The 21,517-nt window shown below is 36.6% G+C and overlaps 1 protein-coding gene across 2 annotated transcripts in view; it reads left to right on the forward strand.

Annotated features, from left to right (window-relative positions):
- The window catches only part of TBX1 (T-box transcription factor 1), a 94,041-nt gene that overhangs the window by 40,087 nt on the left and 32,437 nt on the right, over window positions 1-21,517 (forward strand). Inside the window, exons 2-3 of one of the 2 annotated variants that reach the window (XM_044071003.1) lie at window positions 4,415-5,260; window positions 9,143-9,476. In XM_044071003.1, coding sequence (XP_043926938.1) covers window positions 5,077-5,260; window positions 9,143-9,476 — 518 coding nt within the window. In that variant the 5' untranslated portion in view covers window positions 4,415-5,076. Of the gene's footprint in view, window positions 1-4,414; window positions 5,261-8,438; window positions 9,477-21,517 lie in introns of those variants that run through there. The other variant, XM_044071004.1, reaches the window with a different exon arrangement.

Consider the following 21,517-nt stretch of genomic DNA (forward strand, 5'->3'; position numbering starts at 1 on the left):
GAACTCAAATGTTCACTGATAAGTTACAAACTCAGCTTTCATTTAAAATGCACTCCAGTTTTTAATTAGCAATGAAAGAGAAAAATGTATTTCCACTTGTTCTCCTTTCACTATTTTATAAATGAGAAATGCAATAAATGACTTGAAACAAGTCAGCTAGAAATGAGTCTGGTGATAATACCCTGGTGGGAGGTTGGCATAATGGTTAAGGTGTTTACCTTACAGACACAAGGTGCAGGGCTCGATTCTCACATGGGATAATTGGCTAGGCTTAAAATGGCCCACAAGGGCACTTAGCCTAGTACTAATCTATGAACCTATGAACCTATTATGTTTCACTCTCAAATGCACTTTGAAGATGATGATGATAATGCTGATGTTGATAGTACCTGTAGCTTCACCTAACTTGCTGCTGGCTTTATCATTTCTTAATTTACCTATGCTGTCTCTCTTGTTATATACACACACACATTATATATATATATATATATATATATATATATATATATATATATATATATATATACACACACTATTGTGTGTGTGTGTGTGTGTGTGTGTAGACCAGACCTTTTTGTTATATAAACATGCCATTATTAACAACTCTAAAGGAATGTTCACAGGTGGTAAATTTGTACCATGGAGTTTTATTTTGACAGGTGACCATTATTGCTTTTCACATTGTAATGTGTCTGTTCATTTTAAGAAGAGCTTTAATTGTAACAGTGCAATGGTGGTGTATGCAGCTATTTGTGCAGCATGTAAATGTTTTTACATCGGAAAAAGTGAGAGAATTAAAGAACATAATGCTGCAATCAGATGTGCTCTGGTTTCCTCCCACATCCCAAAGACATGCTGTAGGTGGATTGGAGACTCTAAATTGGCCCTAGGCGTGCGTGCGTGAGTGTGCGTGCCTTCCGTGGAAGGTTGGGCGCTGGGCTGGCAACTCGACACTGTAAAACTCCACTGCCAATTATGAGCAGACAGGTGATCCGCTGTGGCGACTCCTAACCGGGAAAAGCCAAAAGAAGAAGAAGAATGCTGCAGTCAGATATGGGGATTTATCTAATGCCTTAGGAAAACACAGTGTCTCTTGTCCTAATTTTTCTGTTTTTCAGTTCCCTATTTTAGAGCAAGTAGAAAATTTCTTTAGAGACTCTGATGGTCTTTTGCAAGTTTTGGAACTGAAATGGCAGTTACATTTAAAAGCAGACTGTCATCCCGGATTAAATGAAGCCATGAAAATGAAATGTGTTTTAAAGTGGTTGCAATAATACTGGCAGTGTAATTCATTCATTATTCGATATTTAGAGGCTATTGTATTTAATTACTACATACATTCTTTTCTTATGGTTTCCACCTGTTAAATATTAAGCTTTCAACATGTTGTTTTTGATTCTCATTGGTTGATCATTAATTATTCTATATCTAGAGAAGGTGTACAGTAAGTGGAATGCATAATGTATTCATTCTGAAGAAGTTCCTACACAATAAAGGACGAAAGCTCGATCCACTATGAGGATTTCCTTGTTTTTAATTTAAACCACTTCATAAGTTCAAAAGAAGTTTGTTATAATATATATATATATATATGTGTGTGTGTGTGTGTGTGTGTGTGTGTGTGTGTGTGTGTGTGTGTGTGTGTGTGTGTGTGTGTGTGTGTGTGTGTAACAATAAAAACTGAGTTAGTAGAACCAGAACAAAAAACAAACTTATAACTGTAAAAACTTCATAACTAGGAGCAAATGAAGACACGCACTACAATAAACCTGCCTTAAAGTGTAAACAACATAAATGTTATTTTGGTATTAAATCGCACAGTTGTCTCCTTAAACACACAAAAGAAACATGCAGAAGAGAGTAAGTCCAATGGATGAAGAAAACTGATGAATTTAATAAGTTTTTTTAACTTTTTTATGGATGACTGGAGCATTAAGTTACATGCTGCAAGCATACCTTTCAACCTCTTATCACAAGAAATCTGAACAAAGAGTAAAATAATGGGGGACAAAGGATAAAAAATGGGGACAGATTTTAAATATTCATATAAACTTTCTTGTTCATATAAAGTTGCTAGAATAACAGAATTTGTGTTAGCATGCATTTTCTGAAGGATATGAAGTTTGACAGTCAAATGCATGTCCTTACTTAGTAACTTAAATCCTCAGTGATTTGTCAGAAAACCACAATTTTTATAAGGAAAAGATCAAAAATATAATGCAAAAATCTGGACATTCTGCAAAAAATCTGGACTGCTAAGAGATGTAACTGGAAGTGTGTGTGTGTGCGTGCGTGCGTGCGTGCGTGTGTGTGTGTGTATTTTAGTTTGATGCTGTCCAACCAAATGGTAATTTTGATAATGGCAAAGTTGGTGCATTTAGGATGGTAAAAATCAAACAGTTGTGCCCATACTATGGCACACACCCTGTCAAGTTATATCAAACAACAGGGTGTATTTTATACTGTTATGTACAGTTGTGTTGTTAATATATTGGAGTCTTATAATACTTTTATAAAGTTTCATTTAAATAGTTTCAAAGTAATTACAAGAATAAAAGACATTTTTAGAACTATGAATTATAACTTTTCATTCCTTACATCTTTTTTCAGCTTGAGTACAAAGAATCAAACATATTTATATAGATTATTTTTCTAACAGTCTTTTTTTTTGAATTTTGAAATCATCCACTTCTATTATGCATAGCGTACCATGATATTTCCTGAGTATACCATCATCTTCACATTTCCAGACGTTCTTACACATTTAAATGTCTTTAAAACCTTTAAAATTGTTCCTCTCATAGCTCAGACTCCACGGCTGATCAGACTAATATATTCCACGTGATTATTTTCATGTTCTGATTCCTTTAAGCTTGAATAAACGAGTTTCGGGTGATAAAACATTACCACTCATATACGTCGTTCGTGTTGATGACAAAAAAGTATTTTTACTGCTTGCCTTTTCGCATGGATGGACTGTAAAATATCACACAGAAAGAAGAGTATAGACAGATATGTGTGTACAATTAGTGTGTGTGTGTGTGTGTGTGTGTGTCTGTGTGTGTGTGTGTGTGTGTGTGTGTGTGTGTGTGTGTGTGTTTATAGAGCTAAGTGAACATTGGCTCTAGATGATTTGTTGTGCTGATGTGACACCATGACCCTATATGATGTGCAAAAAAATTGCTGTTACATACCAAAGTTTTTTGTGTTTCCTATGCTTCGTGAGAATATTTAGAGTTTTCATGTTTGATGTAATTGTACTTAGTTTTTATCGCTTACTGATATTGTACAGCTACTGGTTTTCTTCATACAATCTTCTTGGTCTTTTTTAAATTACTTTCTAGGTTTCATTGCTAAATGTTTATTAGAGAATTAAAGGAGTCGGCATTGTGTTCATTTTCGAAACAAAATGCTACTGCCCTAGTATATTCTAGGTACACACTAAAAAGCCACTTGAAACAGCCTTAGACTATTTTATTTCTTATGACAAGAAAACCAGATAACCTTGATGAGGACACAAAATGAAAATGTATTAAACTGTTACTATTGAACCCACATTTCTCAAAAGTATGAAAACATCAAACTTTTAAGTTCATTTGTATTTCTGTCAAACGTATACAGTGAAGCACAGACTTGAAAAGCCAACTTGATTGTATTTATTTCATTTATTTATTATTTCGTGTATTAGAGTTACTGGAGGAATCGTTTATAAAGCCGGAAAAGTGTCTGCTTGTCGTGTGTGTTAGGGTTCAAAGCAGAAGGTTTTAGTGACTCCATAACTCAGTATAAATAAGACTGCCCCTCCCACATTTCCATCAGGTGTCTGGGGAAGGGTGCCTGTGTGCGCACTGTGTGCGTGTCTGTGTCGCTTTTGTGTTCACGCAGGACCATGCAAACGTCAGAGCAACTGTAATAGTTAAAAGTCTTACAGGATATTTGCAGGAAAACGTGTACATGCTATATAGTTTGTAACTCTGTTTGTGTGACAGGAGGTAATGACTTATAAATGACATAATCTGAATATAGTTATAAAGAGCACGCTGCTGTATTCAGTGCTTGTACTGTTTCTCTAACAGTTTATAACTGCTAAGTCAACAAGCTGCTTTCATATGTAGCTTCAGTGTTCTGCCATGTGGCTACTTAGTACCTTATAGACACGTGGTACCCATAGTAGCCGCTACTATGGGTATCACGTGTCTATAAGGGAAGGATACTAGTCACTACACTTGTCCTTAAGTTATTTTACAGATCCATTGCTACAATCCCAAAGGAAACTGTCTAGTTCCAAGATAATCTATTGTGGCAGAATATGAATTCCTATGCTGCCCTTCAGTTCTTTCATTTCATAAGTATTTGACTTTATATTTTAAAATGGTGTGTGTTTCTAATTCCATCCTTCTCTTTTTGTTTTTAGGCAGTTTAACAGTAGCACCCTGCTACCTTCATTATCGTCAGGGATGGGTTGCAAACAGCAGAACCAACATTGGCAGTCATTGTCCGGTGCTGATTGTTGTTTTCCTGTCCAAATTCGAGCTTGGCATTGTGATTGACAGTGGTCTGTTCAAATAAGACATCCCAGCACAGTAAGCCCACATTTTGCAGGCACGCAGGGGCGTGGAGTTGTGCCTGCTTTGACATATTCTCTGCAGTAGCCTAGCTCACTGGGACAGACTATGCAAAGTGCTGTGACATCACCCAGCCAGATTGGGGCAGTGCGCCTTTAAAAAAAACCCAAAGCGTGTGGATAAATATAATATAGCAATAATAATACTAATAATCATAACAAACACAAACGGCTGTATTATGGGAGACACGAACTCACATCTAGTGTAAGAGTGCTGACAGACTGCTCAGTGCTGACCGTAGGACATGTTATTGGGTTTTGAACATGCCGGATCCTATTGCTGCTACAGGGCCCTTTTACTGAAGGCATTATAAAGTTTTTGGAAACTTTCCTACTATTGAATTTACGGTTATCAGGTTTTTGGTACTTTTTAAATTCCGGATTGTACACTGTTAGCGGATGTGCTGGGAGTAAGGGAAGAAGCCCTTTATGTGCTGAACTGGTTCTCCCATATGGACGAAAGCAGTCCTCTGTCTCCTAGGGCCAATGCTTTTAGGATCGCCTCTCTAATTTCAGCCGCACAACAGGCAGGAAACGGGGTTCGTGAGGAGCCCGGCTGTGACCTGAGCAAGCCCTGCACCACCTTCAGCTCGCAGAGGATGATGCATTTCAGTACAGTGACCAGAGACATGGAAGGTAAGGAGAAGGGGTTTCACTAAACCGTAGCTCTTGTGTGTGTTTGCAACAGCTGTGGTTACATGTATCTTCCTGCTGGAGTCTTCCGTTGTCCTGCCTACATTTGTAGTACAACCGAAGTAAGTTATACAAGTGAACTGTGTGAGTCTGTGAAAGAAATTACTGTGTCTAATGTGGCGTGTATATATTTTACATGCATATGTTCGCATAGGAAAGCTGACAGACCGTAACATTTTCGTGGGGGAGTTCAATTAATGAGCATAAAGGTCTGCGTCTGCAGCTAAACACTGCTGGTGATTTTTAATGAGCTAGTAGCTGGTGTAAATATCACAAGACATGCAGTTTCTGAGTGTTCCTGTTTTCAAGGGTCACAGCTTGTTTATAATTGCCTCTTAGTATGGGGTGGGGGCTGGTCTGACAAGAAGTGATACTTTTTTTTCAGAAGCGCTGTCAAGCATGCACCCAAGTTATGTCCAGATTTTATGTCCATTTATTTATCTATCTACCTGTCTGTCTATTTATAGGGTTGCCACCTTTTCAAATGCCCAAAGTGGGAAATTTTTTGTAGAAATGTCAGATTTTGCAGGGCAAAACATACCCACGGCCAGTACAAAGGACAGAACTTCACTTTTCTGCCAAAATAAAATCGTATTCTTGTAGCATTTGAGTTGCTTATTCCGTTCTTTATAGCATTTAGGTGTTTCCGATACAAAATAACTGTTTTCTGCAAGTATTAAAGAAAATATAGGAAATATTTTTGTCCTGAAATCTCAGGACAGTTGCCATTTTTTCATTTTTTTTAGAGGACACAACTGTCCAAAGAGGGACTGTCCCTAGCAAAGTGGGACAGGTGGTAACCCTATCTATTTATCTTTCTACATGGTCCACGTCAACTTAATGAGAATGTTCTGAAAGTTATAGTACTGAATGCACAATACTGAAACATCAAAATGTTGAAACCAAAATATCTGCTCCCCAACATGCACAAAGAGCTGCTTTTGCCCCCCCCCCCCCCCCCAGTGTTAGCGCTGCTTTTTGAGTTTCAGTAAAAGGGCAGCGACGTTGTTTGCTGAGTGACTCTGTACTGCTATCATGTAGTTATGTAGCACATGTATGCTGTTACGTGGTATTTTGAGTTCAGCATTTTAAGGTTTTAACATTTTGACATTTCATAATTTTACATTCCATAGACTGTCGTAACAAAATAAATATAAATTTTCCATATCATCATTTTCAGTGCACTACCGTTCAACAGGTTGCCACGTACTCAAATAAATGCATATTTTCATTCAACATTTTAACATTTTAGGATTCTACATTCAGCGCTATCACTTTCAGATAGGTGCATATTGTCAACATTTTCTTGTCATTTCAGGATTTTATATTCAGTGTTATGGCTTTCAACATACCCTTGCTTAAGGTGTTGTCTTGTACACACACACACACACACACACACACACACACACACACACAGCATATCTCTCAACTTTTTTGGTAAATAATTCAAAAATAATGGGGGAAGTGTAAAGGCCTCATTTGAGAGCAATTTAAAATATGACTATAATTACCTTTAAAAGGGTTAACAGAACAGCATGCTTTATATCAGCATGCATTTTATTGAACAAAACGTATTACACTCTAAATGACATTCATCACTGATTTATCAGGAAAATCAAACATTTTATGAGGGATAGGGCAAAATATTAGGCAAAATCATGGGGGATGCCCTGCAAAAGTAGGGACAGTTGAGAATTATGTGGCGCGTGTGTGCGTGCGTGTGTTTACCCCAGTGTGTGCGGGAGTAGTTATGCACGCACAATGTCACAGAACTGCGTGACATTAACGAGAAACAAACATGAAAAATAGTCTGAATATTGTAGTCACGTATTAAATTGCAAGGCCTACAGGCTGCTATGCATAGCTCAGCAAATAACAATGAGCCGACCATATTATATTGCAATCCTGCCTTATGTTAAAAATCCATAAATCGGCGTTAATCAAAAAGCGTGCCATGCTGTAGTTTGCTTAAACCGTAGCCCTCAGCCTTCCATCTCCAAAGTATGGTACACTACTGTGAAACAGTTGTAAACAGACCTTTCAACCTCTTAGTGCTAGAAATCTGGACAAAGCCTAAAATAATGGGGGAGGGGGCGAAGCTCCCAAAACGTGGACATATTTTAAATATTGCTCGTATAAACTTAGAAAGTTGGTAGAATAACAGAATTTGTGTTAGAATGCATTTTCTGAAGGATACGAAGTCTGAAACAAATGTATGTCATTAGTTAGTGACTTCAGTCCTGAGTGATTTGCCAGAAAAACACAAATTTTACGAGGGACTGGCTAAACTTTTGAGGTTAAAATCTGGGCATTCTGAGAAAATCTGGACAGTGACAGGTATGCTTTCAAACAAGTTTCATCTAGTAGTCTAGGAAGGCTCGCAGCATGGTTAACAACTATTGTTTCTTACTTGACAAAAAAAGTTAATTTGGAAGAATTAATATGGTTCGGCATTACTTACTAGGGATATTTGCTATAAACACCTTAATAATAAATGTGTGACACGGTTATTCAATGTGGAACAGTGTGGGAATGTGGAATTTTTAAGACTCAAATGAGGGATTGCTCCTTGTGTGTGCGTGCGTGTTTGTGTTTGACACACACACACACACACACTCACACGCACACACAAACACACACACAAAACTTGCTTTTCATTCTTATTTTGAGAAAAAGTGATGCATTAGCAGTCAATAATGATTAGAGTTGCACACTTGTTTCAGTCCTTTATGCTTCCACCTTTCATTGCTAATATTCTCAATAGTTTTAAAATAATCACTAATTTGGGCGTTTTGTCATTGATTATGTTTATTTAAACATAATATAATATCATATAATATAATATAATGTTTTGCTTTAAGTTGTAAAAAAAGAGATAGAATCTGCCCCCCCACACACACACACACCCCAACACACAAATGTAATATAGTTGGCCCTTAATACTTGATTATACTTAATACTTGAGCATCCAAATCAGCTCATTTCAGTGTATCCTAATTAAGGTTTCAAACTTTTAAAGGCACAGTACAAAATATTTGAAACGTTGCCAGTGATCTTTAGCACTGCTTGTTAATGTTAATTTGGGGTCTTTTCTGCGCAGCTGTATATTTGCATTGTTGGAATGGGATGGCTGGGTGGGCGATGCCTTCCTCAAAAAAAAAAGTGTCAGGAAGGCCATTAACTAAGAGTAATTCTCTGTCAATCAAGTCAACATAGCTGGTTGGGCCCCGCCAGGCAAAGAAAGGCTCGTTATATACCTGCAGCTTCCTTATCTAAATAGAAATAAGAACCGGTTTGATGGCAAGGGGGAGGCCCTGGGCAGAGACAATAATAACACGTAGAGCCCTGGCTTGTTGTAGTGCATAGAGCAGCAGCGCAGCATAGAGCTCAGGAGCAAGAAGTCAGCTCTCTGAAACAGCTCAGGAGAGGGAGACCAAGACCACTTCTCAACCACGACTTATGCTTTTTTTTCCTTGCTTTTTTCATTAATGCTGTGAATGTTAGTGGTTAACACATCTTGCAGCGAGCTTTTCTGTAATGAATACTTTTTACAAGGGAGAGAAAAGGCGTTATTAAGTTGAGCTATTTTCTTCTACTGAGTTAGATTGTTTAACTGTAAGAGGAACGGAAGGTATAAGAAAGAAAACAGGATTAGACAATTTCTACAGAGTGCAAAGCCCGCATAAGTAGAAACGTTGCATTTTCCAGTATTCTCGGAAACAGAAATACTTGAAGTAATACTGAATTGAAAGGATTATTTTGGAATGATTTCAGCAATTTCCAGTCCTTGGCTTACACAGCTGTCCCATTTTTGCGATGTTGCAGCTTTCACCGCCAACAGCCTGAGCAGTCTGAACGCTTCAGGGGGCTATCATCTGCCCCCTTCACCCGTGGATCCTTATAGTCAGCATGAACAGCATTACGAGACCTGCTCGGCCACCCAGCACAACTACAGCTTCGGTCCTAGTTCGAATCCGGGTCCAGAGCCTGACCAGGGCAATTCAAACTGCTCCGGTGCTTCGTCCACTCCAAACAGCAACAAACCACCAGTGAAGAAAAATCCTAAAGTGTCCAACATTAGTGTTCAACTGGAAATGAAGGCCCTCTGGGATGAATTTAACCAGCTGGGCACCGAAATGATAGTCACCAAAGCTGGCAGGTTAGTGACGTGTTTTTTTTTCTAATGTTTTATTTTCTCTTACAACGCCACGTCCCATTACATGTATATGTTACAGTATAATTGTGTACGTGTGTGTGTGATGCAGAAACAGAGTTGCAATAATAACATATAATAATATAGTTAATATTCACTAGGATGGCTCCTTGAATACAGCAGCAGTATTTCTGGAAAGGCAGAGTAAGTAATGCCTGATGTGTTTACTTAGTGTTGATTTATAGTGTATGGGAAAGATATATATGTCTTCTTGGTCAAAAGTACAGGGTGCAGTTCCAAGCATAACTTTCCTGCAGCAGGCTCTGAACTCTCTCTGCATGGTCACTGCTGAGGAGGTATGCAGACAAACAAGCATCAGCTCTTTGAAGCAGGAACACGCAAAGCAACGATTCAGCAGGGCTGTTGGTTTCCTTCTGTTTCCCTTCAGCCTTTCCGTCTCCCAAAATACTGTCAGCCAGCTTTACTGAGCACACCAGTGTATTTCAAACATTTAGAGCCAAAGTACGACTGAGTTCCTTAGAAGTAAACGCGTTTAAAGTGGTGATATTTGCGCCTGATGGAAGCATCTTAGTTTTAGTAAGCCTTAAATAAAAACATGCTTCCAGTGATGTAAAAAGTAGCTAATCACGAGTTTAGTATCCTAAAGGGAACCTTAACTGCCTCGTTAACTCTGCTTACAATACCTTGAGTCATATGTGGACATTAAGATTGTCTTTTTATTTCAGACTGAGTGCTTTTCTTAAATAACATATTATGTGAACGTCTACATCATTCAACATCCGTGAATGCTTGTATGTAAAGGTGCTCTAGATGCAGCTTTTAAACCGAAGTAACTTTTCTTGCTGGGTTGACAGCTAATCTGAATTTATGTTTTAGCCGAAAATCCATTGCAGTGAAAATAATTGTGTACGTGTTGAGTGAAACAAACGTTTATCTTACCTAAAACTTACTGTCTCATTTCATTGTATGAGAAAGGTCATTCATGTTCTGAGTGCCAAAACACAAGGCCTGGAATCAGGCACTAGAAAAAAATGCTTTTTAGCACGCCGAATTAATTCCAGTTATGTAGGGCAGTTCCCAAATAAAGCTGACAAAATCCTGGTTTCCATAACAAAGTACAGATTATACAGGAACAGTCGAAATGTTGGACTTTTCCTTAACTCAAGGTTTTGCTTCTAAGTGTCCATATAAATACTGCCTTGGCTTTCCCAAAACAAGGCTATATAGGCCTAGTGCGATTTAATCCAGTCATCAAACAAACCTGAATGAGTAACTAAGTAAATAAGAAAATAACCACACAGCTAAATGTTTCTGCTCGAAACTTAAATGCAAAATCGTGCACAAGACTTTCCACAGACTTTGCCTTTTACAAACCTTTTCCTGAATTGTTGTGAAACTGACCCACAAAAATTTTACTTCAGTTAACGTCTTCTTACAGTTTGCTTCACCTTTCACAAGACAGGTACATAGGTACATAAGTGACAGTAGCCACAGCTGAAATAAGGTTGGAAATGTCCCCCAGTATGTTATGGACTTTGGTGATAATGTAAACTATGCTGAGCAAATTAGAATACATTTATGTATTAGAAAAAAAAAAGAAAACTCACCGAGGTAAAGAATGAAGCTGTCCTCCAGTATTGGTAAATGGTTGTCTTTTACTTTTCATATTAGTTTATATTCCATATAGTAAATTTACAAATGTAGGTCTGACCAACAGCGGCCTGCACTTCGTCCACCCCAGGCACGATCGAGTCCTTTTGCTAGTGGGAGTTGTGGCATTGCCGTGTGTGTCCGTCTAGGCTGCAGATTTACACTATCTTACAGGGGAACCAAAAATAAGCAAGACTACTGTACATTATATTTCATGCTTTGTGGTACTCACTGTTTTTTCAGTAGGTTCTTAGTTTAAAGATTATGCGAAACCAGGGCACTTCCTTGAGTATATATTTATTTATCTACATTTGTTTACGGGGCTGAACCGACCGGGCAGCAGAGGCCCCTTTCAGCGGAGGCCCGGGTGGAAAATATCCACGTGAATTTACACAAAACAATAAATACGTTTTTACAACACAATTTTGTGCAGCAGAAACTAAGTAGAAAATTAAAATGATAAACAGCATATATTCAGCAAAACAATGAGTGCGCCTTACATGGAGAATTGAGAAAGATTATAGACCTTACGCAGAATAGAATAAGTAGGAACTTGGATATAAAACTGACAGAGAAAAAGATGTAGTAATGAGAGAGAAAAACATAGAATATCAGCTGGAAAAGCTAGAGTAGCTAATATAGGATTAAGTGAGGGAAAAAAAACGTATTTTTTCCGGGAGTACATAGCTTGTTGTCAACTGTCTTCAGGGAAACAAGTGTTTTGGGAAGGTTAACACTACGTTTGTGGTTCACAAGCACTGAGAATTAGAGTCATGCCTTTCAACTTCATTGCTCAATATATTATTCTTGACAATGCCAACAAAATAACGGGAGGACTAAGCCCCCACATCAGGGATTAACTTTAAGCAATACACTAATTAATTTAAAGCAAGTTAACAGAAGAGCAGTTTTCAGCAACATGCATTTTCTGAACATTAAGAACCATGAAATTGTAATTGAATGTATTATTGAGTGACTGGTGGTAATAGTCTGTGATTTGCTATTAAATCAACGTTTTACAAGGAACAAACAAGGCAAAATGAGACAACGCCACGGATGTTCTACGAAATCAGGAACACACGAGAGCTATGATTAGAACCCATTATATAAAATTAACTTGTCTGGAGTATTCTTCGGAAGTTCACTTTTTCAGTTCCTGACGATTTTTGTTACAGATATACAGCTTATATTTATGCATACAACAGTAGACTGTTTTACAGAAAATGACGGAAAGATTAGCTAGCTAAACGGATGAGACTGAGAGACACTGCAATAGTCATGCATAACGAATTCATAGAGAATCCTGCTAGAAAACTGGGCATGTAGTAGGTGTAGGGTTGCCACCTTTTCAAATGCCCAAAGTGGGACATTTTTTTTACAAATGTTAGATTTTACAGGGTGAAACATACCCACGGCCAGTACCAAGGACAAAATTTCACTTTTTTGCCTAAATAAAAGCTAATTCTTGTAGCATTTTAGTTGCTTATTCTGTTTCTTATAACATTTAGGTGTTTCAGATACAGAATAACTGTTTTATGCAACTATTACATAAACTATAGGAAATCATTTTGTCCTAAAATCTCAGGACATTTGCCATTTTTTCAATTTTTTTGCAGGACACAATTGCCCAAAGAGGGACTGTCCCTCGCAAAGTGGGACAGGTGGTAACCCTAAGTAGGTGACATACAGGAGCCGGACTTTGTTTGGAATCTGTTTTGAAAAATATGTGCATTTTTACTTTCCGCAGCCATCATGTTCTCCAAAACAATTATATCCGGGTAGGGGAGATAACTTGTCGCCCCTCCCCCCCCCAAAAAAAACATATATATATATATATATATATATATATATATATATATATATATATATATATATATATGTGTGTGTGTGTGTGTGTGTGTGTATTGAATCCTCAGATTCTTCCACTTCCACTAATTTCGTAGAGTTTTATTTTAAAAATGTTGCTATTTCTTTCATCTGTTAATGTAAACAATAATTGCACACATTATTTTAAGGTAGAGCTAAGCCAGCAAAACCCACACGCGCGCGCACACACCATGACCGTCTTTTGATTTTTTTTAACACGGATTATAAAGAGGATGTCCATGAGCACGTAACAGTTTGTATTTTTTTTCACCCAAACATCAAAAATGGTATGGTCATGAGCTAAAAGAGAAGACTGCTGCAAAATTAAGTACATGCATCATGCACAAGAAGTTAAGGATGACTTGTTTTTAGTTTTCAAAGGACGCTTAAGTGCAGCTTTGTCAAAACAAAAATTGTTTTTATTTTGAAATACTGCACAAAACAAAGTCGTAGTGTAGAAGGAATCATAACTGTTATAAACTTTCCATTTCCATATGCATTCTGAGGCTGTTACCAAGGTCATCTGAGTTTATATATATATGTATATATATATATATATATATATATATATATATATATATATATATATATATATATATATATATATATAAAACAAACGTCTTTAGAACTTATGAACTGGTTTAAAATAAAAACAAAGAAACCCTCATAGTAGATCGATTTCGTCCTTTATTGTGTAGGCACTTCTTCAGAATTAATATATTATGCATTCCACTTACTGTACAACTTCTCTAGATATAGAATAATTAATGACCAACCAAATGAAAATCAATAAACAGCATGTTGAAAGCTTAATATTTAACCGGTGTGAAGCATAAGAAAAGAATGTATACACACAAATATATATATATATATATATATATATATATATATATATATATATACACATACACACACACTCACAACAAACATTGGTATTAACAATCCGCTTCCTTCATCGTAAAACCCTAAACTAGGTGCGTCCCCAAATAATTCCCGCCGTTGCCCTCGCTCTCCCCAAACTAATCTTTGTCCCAGTACATTCCCTTCTGATTTACCTCGTATGTTTGCCCCGTACCTCCTAGTGTTTTTGATTGTCTGGTTAATCACTAAGGATTACAGTCACAGTCAGTAATGGCAGACGTTAGAGTATCACACTCCTTGCTTTTCAGAAAATGCATGTTGATGCAAAACGTGTGGTTCTTTTAACAGTTTTAAATTAACCGTAATATTTAAAACAAAATGTCCCGGATTTTGGACCCCCCCCCCCCCCCAGTATTCTTGACTTCGTCCAGACGTCCTGAGTAAAGGAGTTGAGGGGTATGCTGGACAGACCCTGGTACTAACACCACCAAAATTCTACACCTAACAGTACCGTGTATGACTTTTGCCTCAGGTGTAACGTTGTACAGATTTAATGGTGCGCTTTAAAAGATGGAGTTTTGGTCCATTACATTTGCATTTAAATCGTAGAAATTGATATCAGTCTTTGGCACCAAAAATATAGGTTTCATCTTGTGAAAGGACATCTAGTGTGATATGCGAAGGCCATTGCCATGATTTTTCTAAAATTTTCATAGACTGAAAATTAAGACTGTTACGATGAGAATATAAAACATTACTAGTAACAATTTTGTTATAACGTGTACTGAAAAGCAGTTTTGTAAAAAAATCGTGAAATAGCAGATAAACACATACTAGAGTTTAGCACAGAGTCAGTTGATGTTTTCTCCCACTTTTGACGGTACTGATAAGCTACTGATAATCTTTGTCTAAAGATAAGCATAGACTACCTTCTCATCAGAATATACAAAGTGACCCTACATTTTTTAACAAGAAGCAAATTATTTCTAATTAATTTGCTATCTCTTAATTACGCTGAAGGACACAGGTTGTATCACAGACGGATTATATGGCATTTCCTATTCCGATACTCAGATATTTTGTGTGTGTGTGTGTGTGTGTGTGTGTGTGTGTGTGTGTGTGTGTGTGTGTGCGCGCGCCAACGTTTCTCTCCCTCTCTCTTTCTCTTTCACACACACACACACACACACACACACACACACACACACACACACGTGCACATACACTGCTTTTAATCATACAGTTATGATTTTCTACAGTGCATGGACTGCAGATTCTGATAATGTAAGCTCTTGATCGTTCATCTTTTGAACTGCCTAGGAGGACAGGCTGCCACATTTCAGTCTAAATTAAGTCAATTTTTGATGTATGACATGTTATTTTGAGCAGGAGAGGAATGATGGGTCTTCTGTTACTGAAAATTGAATTATTGTCTGTGGTCAATAGTAAAACAAAAGGGAAATGTTGTTTCTTTGCTGGCACATAGTATTTTTCATACAAAAGTAATAGTAAGAAAATAGAAGTAACCCAGCACCCCTCCCCGCCCGTGTTACAGCAAAAACTCCCACATCTAGCCTAGTGACTTGCAGCCGCCGGCATGAAGTGTTTTTATAGCTGTGTCTTATCTCTGTAATTTGTTTGTGTAATTTCATTCAAGAACGGGGCAGGGAGAGTTAAATGAATACCTCCTCGGTAAACGTGGTCACTAGGCTAACATCAGATACAGACTTTCTGTGTGCTGCATTGTGCACAGAGGTTTATAAATGTTTATCAGCAAAATGATTCCACTGTTGAGAAGTAAAACCAGTTCTTAATAACCTTAAGTTTGGAAAGCTGCAAGTAGAGAGTACAACAAATAAATATAACCGTTTTCCTGCAGACAACTTTCCGGATACCTTGTGTAAACAGTACACTGCAGAACGTTAAGACTTTTACCTGCTCTCCAAATGGCATTGTAGTATACTCATATTAAACACACTGGTAGCCCTGCACCACACTTACCTGTAAAATGTTCTACGTGATGATTTTCCTACCTTAACTGTGACTTCGTCCACTTGCATTGTGCCGCACATTTGCACTGCAAAGCACTTAGCAACACATACTATTATCGCCCCTGGCAGAAACCTGCTTTATTGGAGTTTGTTCTAACACCCAAAGGTTGATTTCATTTGATAGCATCAGGTATGGTTTGTTGCATTGTAGCTTGCCAGACTTTATTCATTTTGCCAAAGAGAGAGAATGAGAGAGAGAGAGAGAGAGCGTCAGCCAGACAGAAAGAGAGAGAGAGGGGGGTTAGGTTTATTCTTGTCTGTTTGTATGCATGTATGTGATTTTAATGGTCTTGGAAATCTACATCGAAAAAGGAGCAGAGAGGCTATCAGTTCCATTTACTCTAATATTGCTACCTCTTGCATCGTCTGCTTTCATGTGGTTGTCCTATTCTATTTGGCTATTGCCTTTTTTCTAAAATACCACATTCTGTCTATATTATTCATTCTGTATGTCTTAAAAATCCTTATCTCTAGATCCGCCGTCAAACCAGCCTAATTCAATACACTTAAAAGCTAAACGGGGAAAATAAAACATACTTTCGTTTCCTATAACCCATCTTTTGTGACCTAGATACATTTCTAAAGCAAGTCATTGAGTACCTTTAGCCTCTGTACTTTGTTTATACCTGACAGCTGTCTATATGCCTTTTCGGTGACTTTCTTATACATCAAAAATTACTAAAACAAACAACTGAAAACTGTTTGACTATTTCGGGTCCTGCAGGACGCAGAAACATTTCCTTCTCCTTAATACATAAAAACCTCATCATTTCTAATGCACTTGACTTTATGCTCGAAAAATTCTTAAAGAAAACACATACACATATGCGTGTGTGTGATATATATATATATATATATATATATATATATATATATATATATATATATATATATATAAATAAATGTACCCCTAATTATACAGCTACAGTAACTTAGTAACTTTCTGTGGTGTACCTACAAAGTATTAGTCCTTCCAAGCACAACTAAAGTCTCATCTAACAAACTCACGGCTCTGTCAATGCTTAGATAGCTAGCTAGATAGATAGATAGATAGATAGATAGATAGATAGATAGATAGATAGATAGATACAGATGTATAATAAAACAACACAACTGCAGTCAAAAAAGAACTTTAAAACCAATAAAAAAGCACATTTTTCCACCAGAATGAAAAAGACAAGTCGAACAGGTATTTTTGAGCGCTTTCGTTCCTTTATTCAGTGTCTGGAACTTCATCAGAAAATATATATAAATAGCCTCACTGCCTAGTATTTGCCCTAAAGTTTGTTTATTTATTTATTTATTTTAGATTTGTTGATCGGGTTAGTCCAAATGAGCGTTTAGCTCGTTTTCAGTGGAGATCCGAGGAGAAAAGCTCCACAGTGAGTTTATAGATTTTACATATGATAGTTAAGAATTCATACTTGCAACTAAACAGTTATAAGATAACATTTGCAATAAATCGTTCAGAGAAACACTCAGGTCCAATGTCATCAAGGAATAATGCGTTCATAATTCCTGTTAGGTTGTATACAGTGTAAGTACAAAAGAAATAGCAAGGGGATGAGGTGCTTATACAGTGGGACGGAGGGGGTAGAAGTTAATTATGATAGGGGAGGACAGGAAAACGAGGGAGAAGGAATAGAAGGGAAGCATATAGAGGGAGAGTTCTAGCCAACTTATGGGACTACCCTAAAATCTACTGCACCTTAATATCCTTTTTACATCCCAATTTCCTAGCTCTCTCCCACTACCATTTTTAATTTCTAACTTCAATTTTATCGCTATTCTTCATGGCATACTGCTCAGCCGTGTGGTGTTCAAGTAGCCATTCGGACGTCCAGTTTTTTTATCTGCAATCTAAATATAATTTCTTCATCTTATTGGAATTTATGATTATAAAGTGTATGCCCTTATTTCTTGTAACATATTCCATGTTTGCAGTATTGCTGCTATTTCTGTGTTGTCATAACCTGTTATATCAATTTAATATGCTTTGTAAAATATATCTAATACAACTTGCTATATCATTGCTTAAAATTTTAAAGACCTTTGTATGGAATGTTTATGTTCAATTTTGGCATTTTTGTAAAACCTGCATGTGAAGTTGTTCTCCTTAAGCCTCCGCTTGAAGGAGATCATGTACCCAGTCGGTCTTTCCCCTAAGCAAACATATAAACAAACTTATGCAGTTCCCCTCTTGAGTCCCAAACCAAGGGACCCTCATCTCATTGCTTTTACATTTTATATCTTGAATACTATCTTTTCTTGGTTATCTTAAAGTAAACAATAAATGCATAAATAAACAGCTTCTCACAGTACTTTCCAGTACGCATGGTACTTATGATTTAACACCATATCATCACATCGTCTGACTGGTGGTTGGTTAGTCTGGCATATAGTATTTTTAATATGTTTAATTAATGTAGTACAATAATTGAGTAAAATTCATGTTATATGTTGCGTCTTTTTTAACTACTTAGCATTGAAATTTTATGATTGCATTATATTCGCTTTTCCAATCTATCTTTCAACAAAAGACTGTATTGTAAGTCAACGTTTGAGTGGAGCTAAAAGTAATAAGTGAAGAAAAAAAATGCAGATTGTGTTTAATCAATCCTGATGTAAGACGAGACCTGGAAATAATTAGATAAAATGCTATTAACACAAGCTATGTTTGGAAAAAAGAGTTTTCCTCAGAATATCTCGATGTATCTGGCTAAACACACACACACACACACACACACACACACACACACACACATATATATATATTATATATATATATATGTGTGTGTGTGTGTGTGTGTGTGTGTGTGTGTGTGTGTGTAATATATATATGTTCATAGGTTCATAGGTTGATACTAGGCTATCGGCCCTAGGGCCTATGCAAGCCTAGCCATAACAATTCCCTGGCTATTTCTTCCCACAATATTTACTTCTCTGGATCCCTGGTGTGTGTGTATATATATATATATATATATATATATATATATATATATATATATATATATATATATAGTGTACCTTGCTGTAACCTTCTGAAAGGGTTGGCAACAGTGACGCCTGTAGTTAAACAATTTAGTAAATGGCCAGCTTGAATTGCCACCCTACTCCCAACCCTCATTCAATGCAACAAAGCCAAAGCTGAATAAACATAAAAAAGCCTGCCGATCTTAATCACAGCAAAATAAGGAACACAAAGTTTACTCGATTACAAAGAACCAAATCTTATGATATCTTACATTGTTATCAGCGTGTCCCTTTAGTATCAGTTTTATCCTAAATGTTTACTAACTCTATGTACACAAAAACGCTGTTTCAAAAATAAATTCGCTTATTAATTAATTAATTAATTAATTAAATTAATTAATTAACATAAATTGACGCTGATGGTACAAATAATTAAACAATGCTGTGCTCCTTCTGAAACCAAACATTAATAATTGCAAACGTACGTTGCCAGACTCAGCATTAAGTGAAATACTTAATTATGACTCTTTGCAATGGTTTGTGACTTCTACCGATCCGTGCTTTTCACCATTTCCCCTATTTAATTTAGGAGATCTGCCCTCATGTTTGAGTGTAATTCACCCGTGTTTTGTTTCCTTGCGAAATCAGTGGCTACTTTCAGCATAAGTGTTCCAAGTACAGTTAAGATATTACAGTAAATTTATAGAGAAAGTCATAATCACCCGACGGTTTTGTATTAAATATGTCAACATCCTTAAGAAATGTTCTCATTTCTGCTCAATGTTGCACAATGGATGATTTTCATAATCATATTCAGCTGGTGCGAATTTTTACTTTTTGAGAATCCTAACCTTTTCTTTGAATAGGATGTGCCAGATTGTGCTGATCAAACACAAATCTTTTGCACCACTTTACTTCTGGCACTGTTACTTGCTGGTCCAATCTAATCAAATGTACTGGTTTTGGCTGTGGTCGTTGTTTGCAGCCTAGTTTGTTGTCATTTGATTGGAAATGACAATAGAACGTACGTGTTTAAAGAGTTTATGTCACGCAGCTCGCCATCCATCTCATATATACATGTATGTTATGCATTTGTTCATTTGTTGGTTTTATAATTTTTCCCCTTTATTTCTTATTATTATAACGATTCTGAGATTAAGTGCATCAAACCAAAACATATGTGCCAGTCAGCTTGTTTCCTCTTCTGTAACTAATAGTATCAGATGAAAAATTTAGCAATGCATTGTTGTCTTATATGCAATCATAACTATTTCTTCTGACAGTTTCCGATTACCACACATTCTAATTAGATTACAACCCTTTGCGGCTGACTTGATCAGTACGATTTTGTTTTTTACCTTATTTTAACATCACCGCTTTATTCGTCATAAGCTCGCGCTGTTAGGTGACTTATATAAGCATGCTCAAGTTACGTCATTCTAACAACACAGTATATAACAAACATACCGCGGCAGCAATTTGTACAGTGTAAATAGTGCTGGTATTTATTCTATGTAATCATTTTCTTATTTTTTTATGTGTTTGACTATTTTAGAACATCTGTTAGTTTAATTTATCTTTGTTCCTGTGTGGTTTATTTAAGTTAAAAATGTAATAAAATGCATTTTGAAAATAATAATAATAATAATAATAATAATAATAATAATAATAATAATAATAATAATAATAATAATGTTCCAGCAATCACATTCTTCTAAATCAATATTTATGAAAGTTCTATATATTATTCTTTTGCTATGATATGTGAAGTCTACATTGACTCTGTTGGAATTTTTAAAAACATTACATTACACTCTTTACAAGCAAACAAAAATCAGAACTGTCCCCATAAGGTATTTTTTTCTTAAGTCCTAGCTAACGTTATCTCTTACTTTATGCCATACAGGTGCCAATGCATCACAGCTCCATATTAGGTAAAAGTAGCATGCGAAGTGTATTAACCAACACACACACACACACACACACACACACACACACACACACACACACACACACAGATGTTTTGTATATTCAAGCAGAGTTCTTTTTCAAAAGGGCGAGTAGTAAGAAAGGCGTTACATGAATGTTTCTGTAAGGACTTGTAAAATTTATGTGGCTGTTTATCTAATTCGTTTCAAAACCAGGGTAGTGGGCAGCTCCCTGCAGGACCAGTTTAACCCACAGCCCGAGTCTGAGTGTCCCTACATGGCAGTGCGATGTTTTGCAGAATCAGACGTTTTCATTAACCCCTCCCAAAGAAAACGATTTTAAAACAGACTTGACATAACAAAATGCGCACCGTTTGGATTTTTTCTTAATTTGTTTTATTGATTTTCGTATAGTACCACAATACCTATATTATCGGTTGCTGTCAAGTGTGAAATATAGCGTTTTCCTTGTTATTAGTTCTAATCCAAGAATAAGACATTAAGTCCTTGGGCTATGACACAGTGTTTTCTAATCAAAACGAAATTACTAGCAGCCCCAGCACAACATAATCAGTTAGTGCTGATAAAAAGAAAAATGTATCTTAATTTGGAGTTATAATATCCTGTAAGAAAATAAATAGAAAGTACCGCTAAAAAGTTATTTAAAATCCTACTCGGCCAGATCGGGTTGGGCCAG

Source organism: Protopterus annectens, chromosome 5.part0 (genome assembly GCF_019279795.1).
Source record: "Protopterus annectens isolate FY-2018-M chromosome 5.part0, PAN1.0, whole genome shotgun sequence".
Lineage (NCBI taxonomy): Eukaryota > Metazoa > Chordata > Ceratodontiformes > Protopteridae > Protopterus > Protopterus annectens.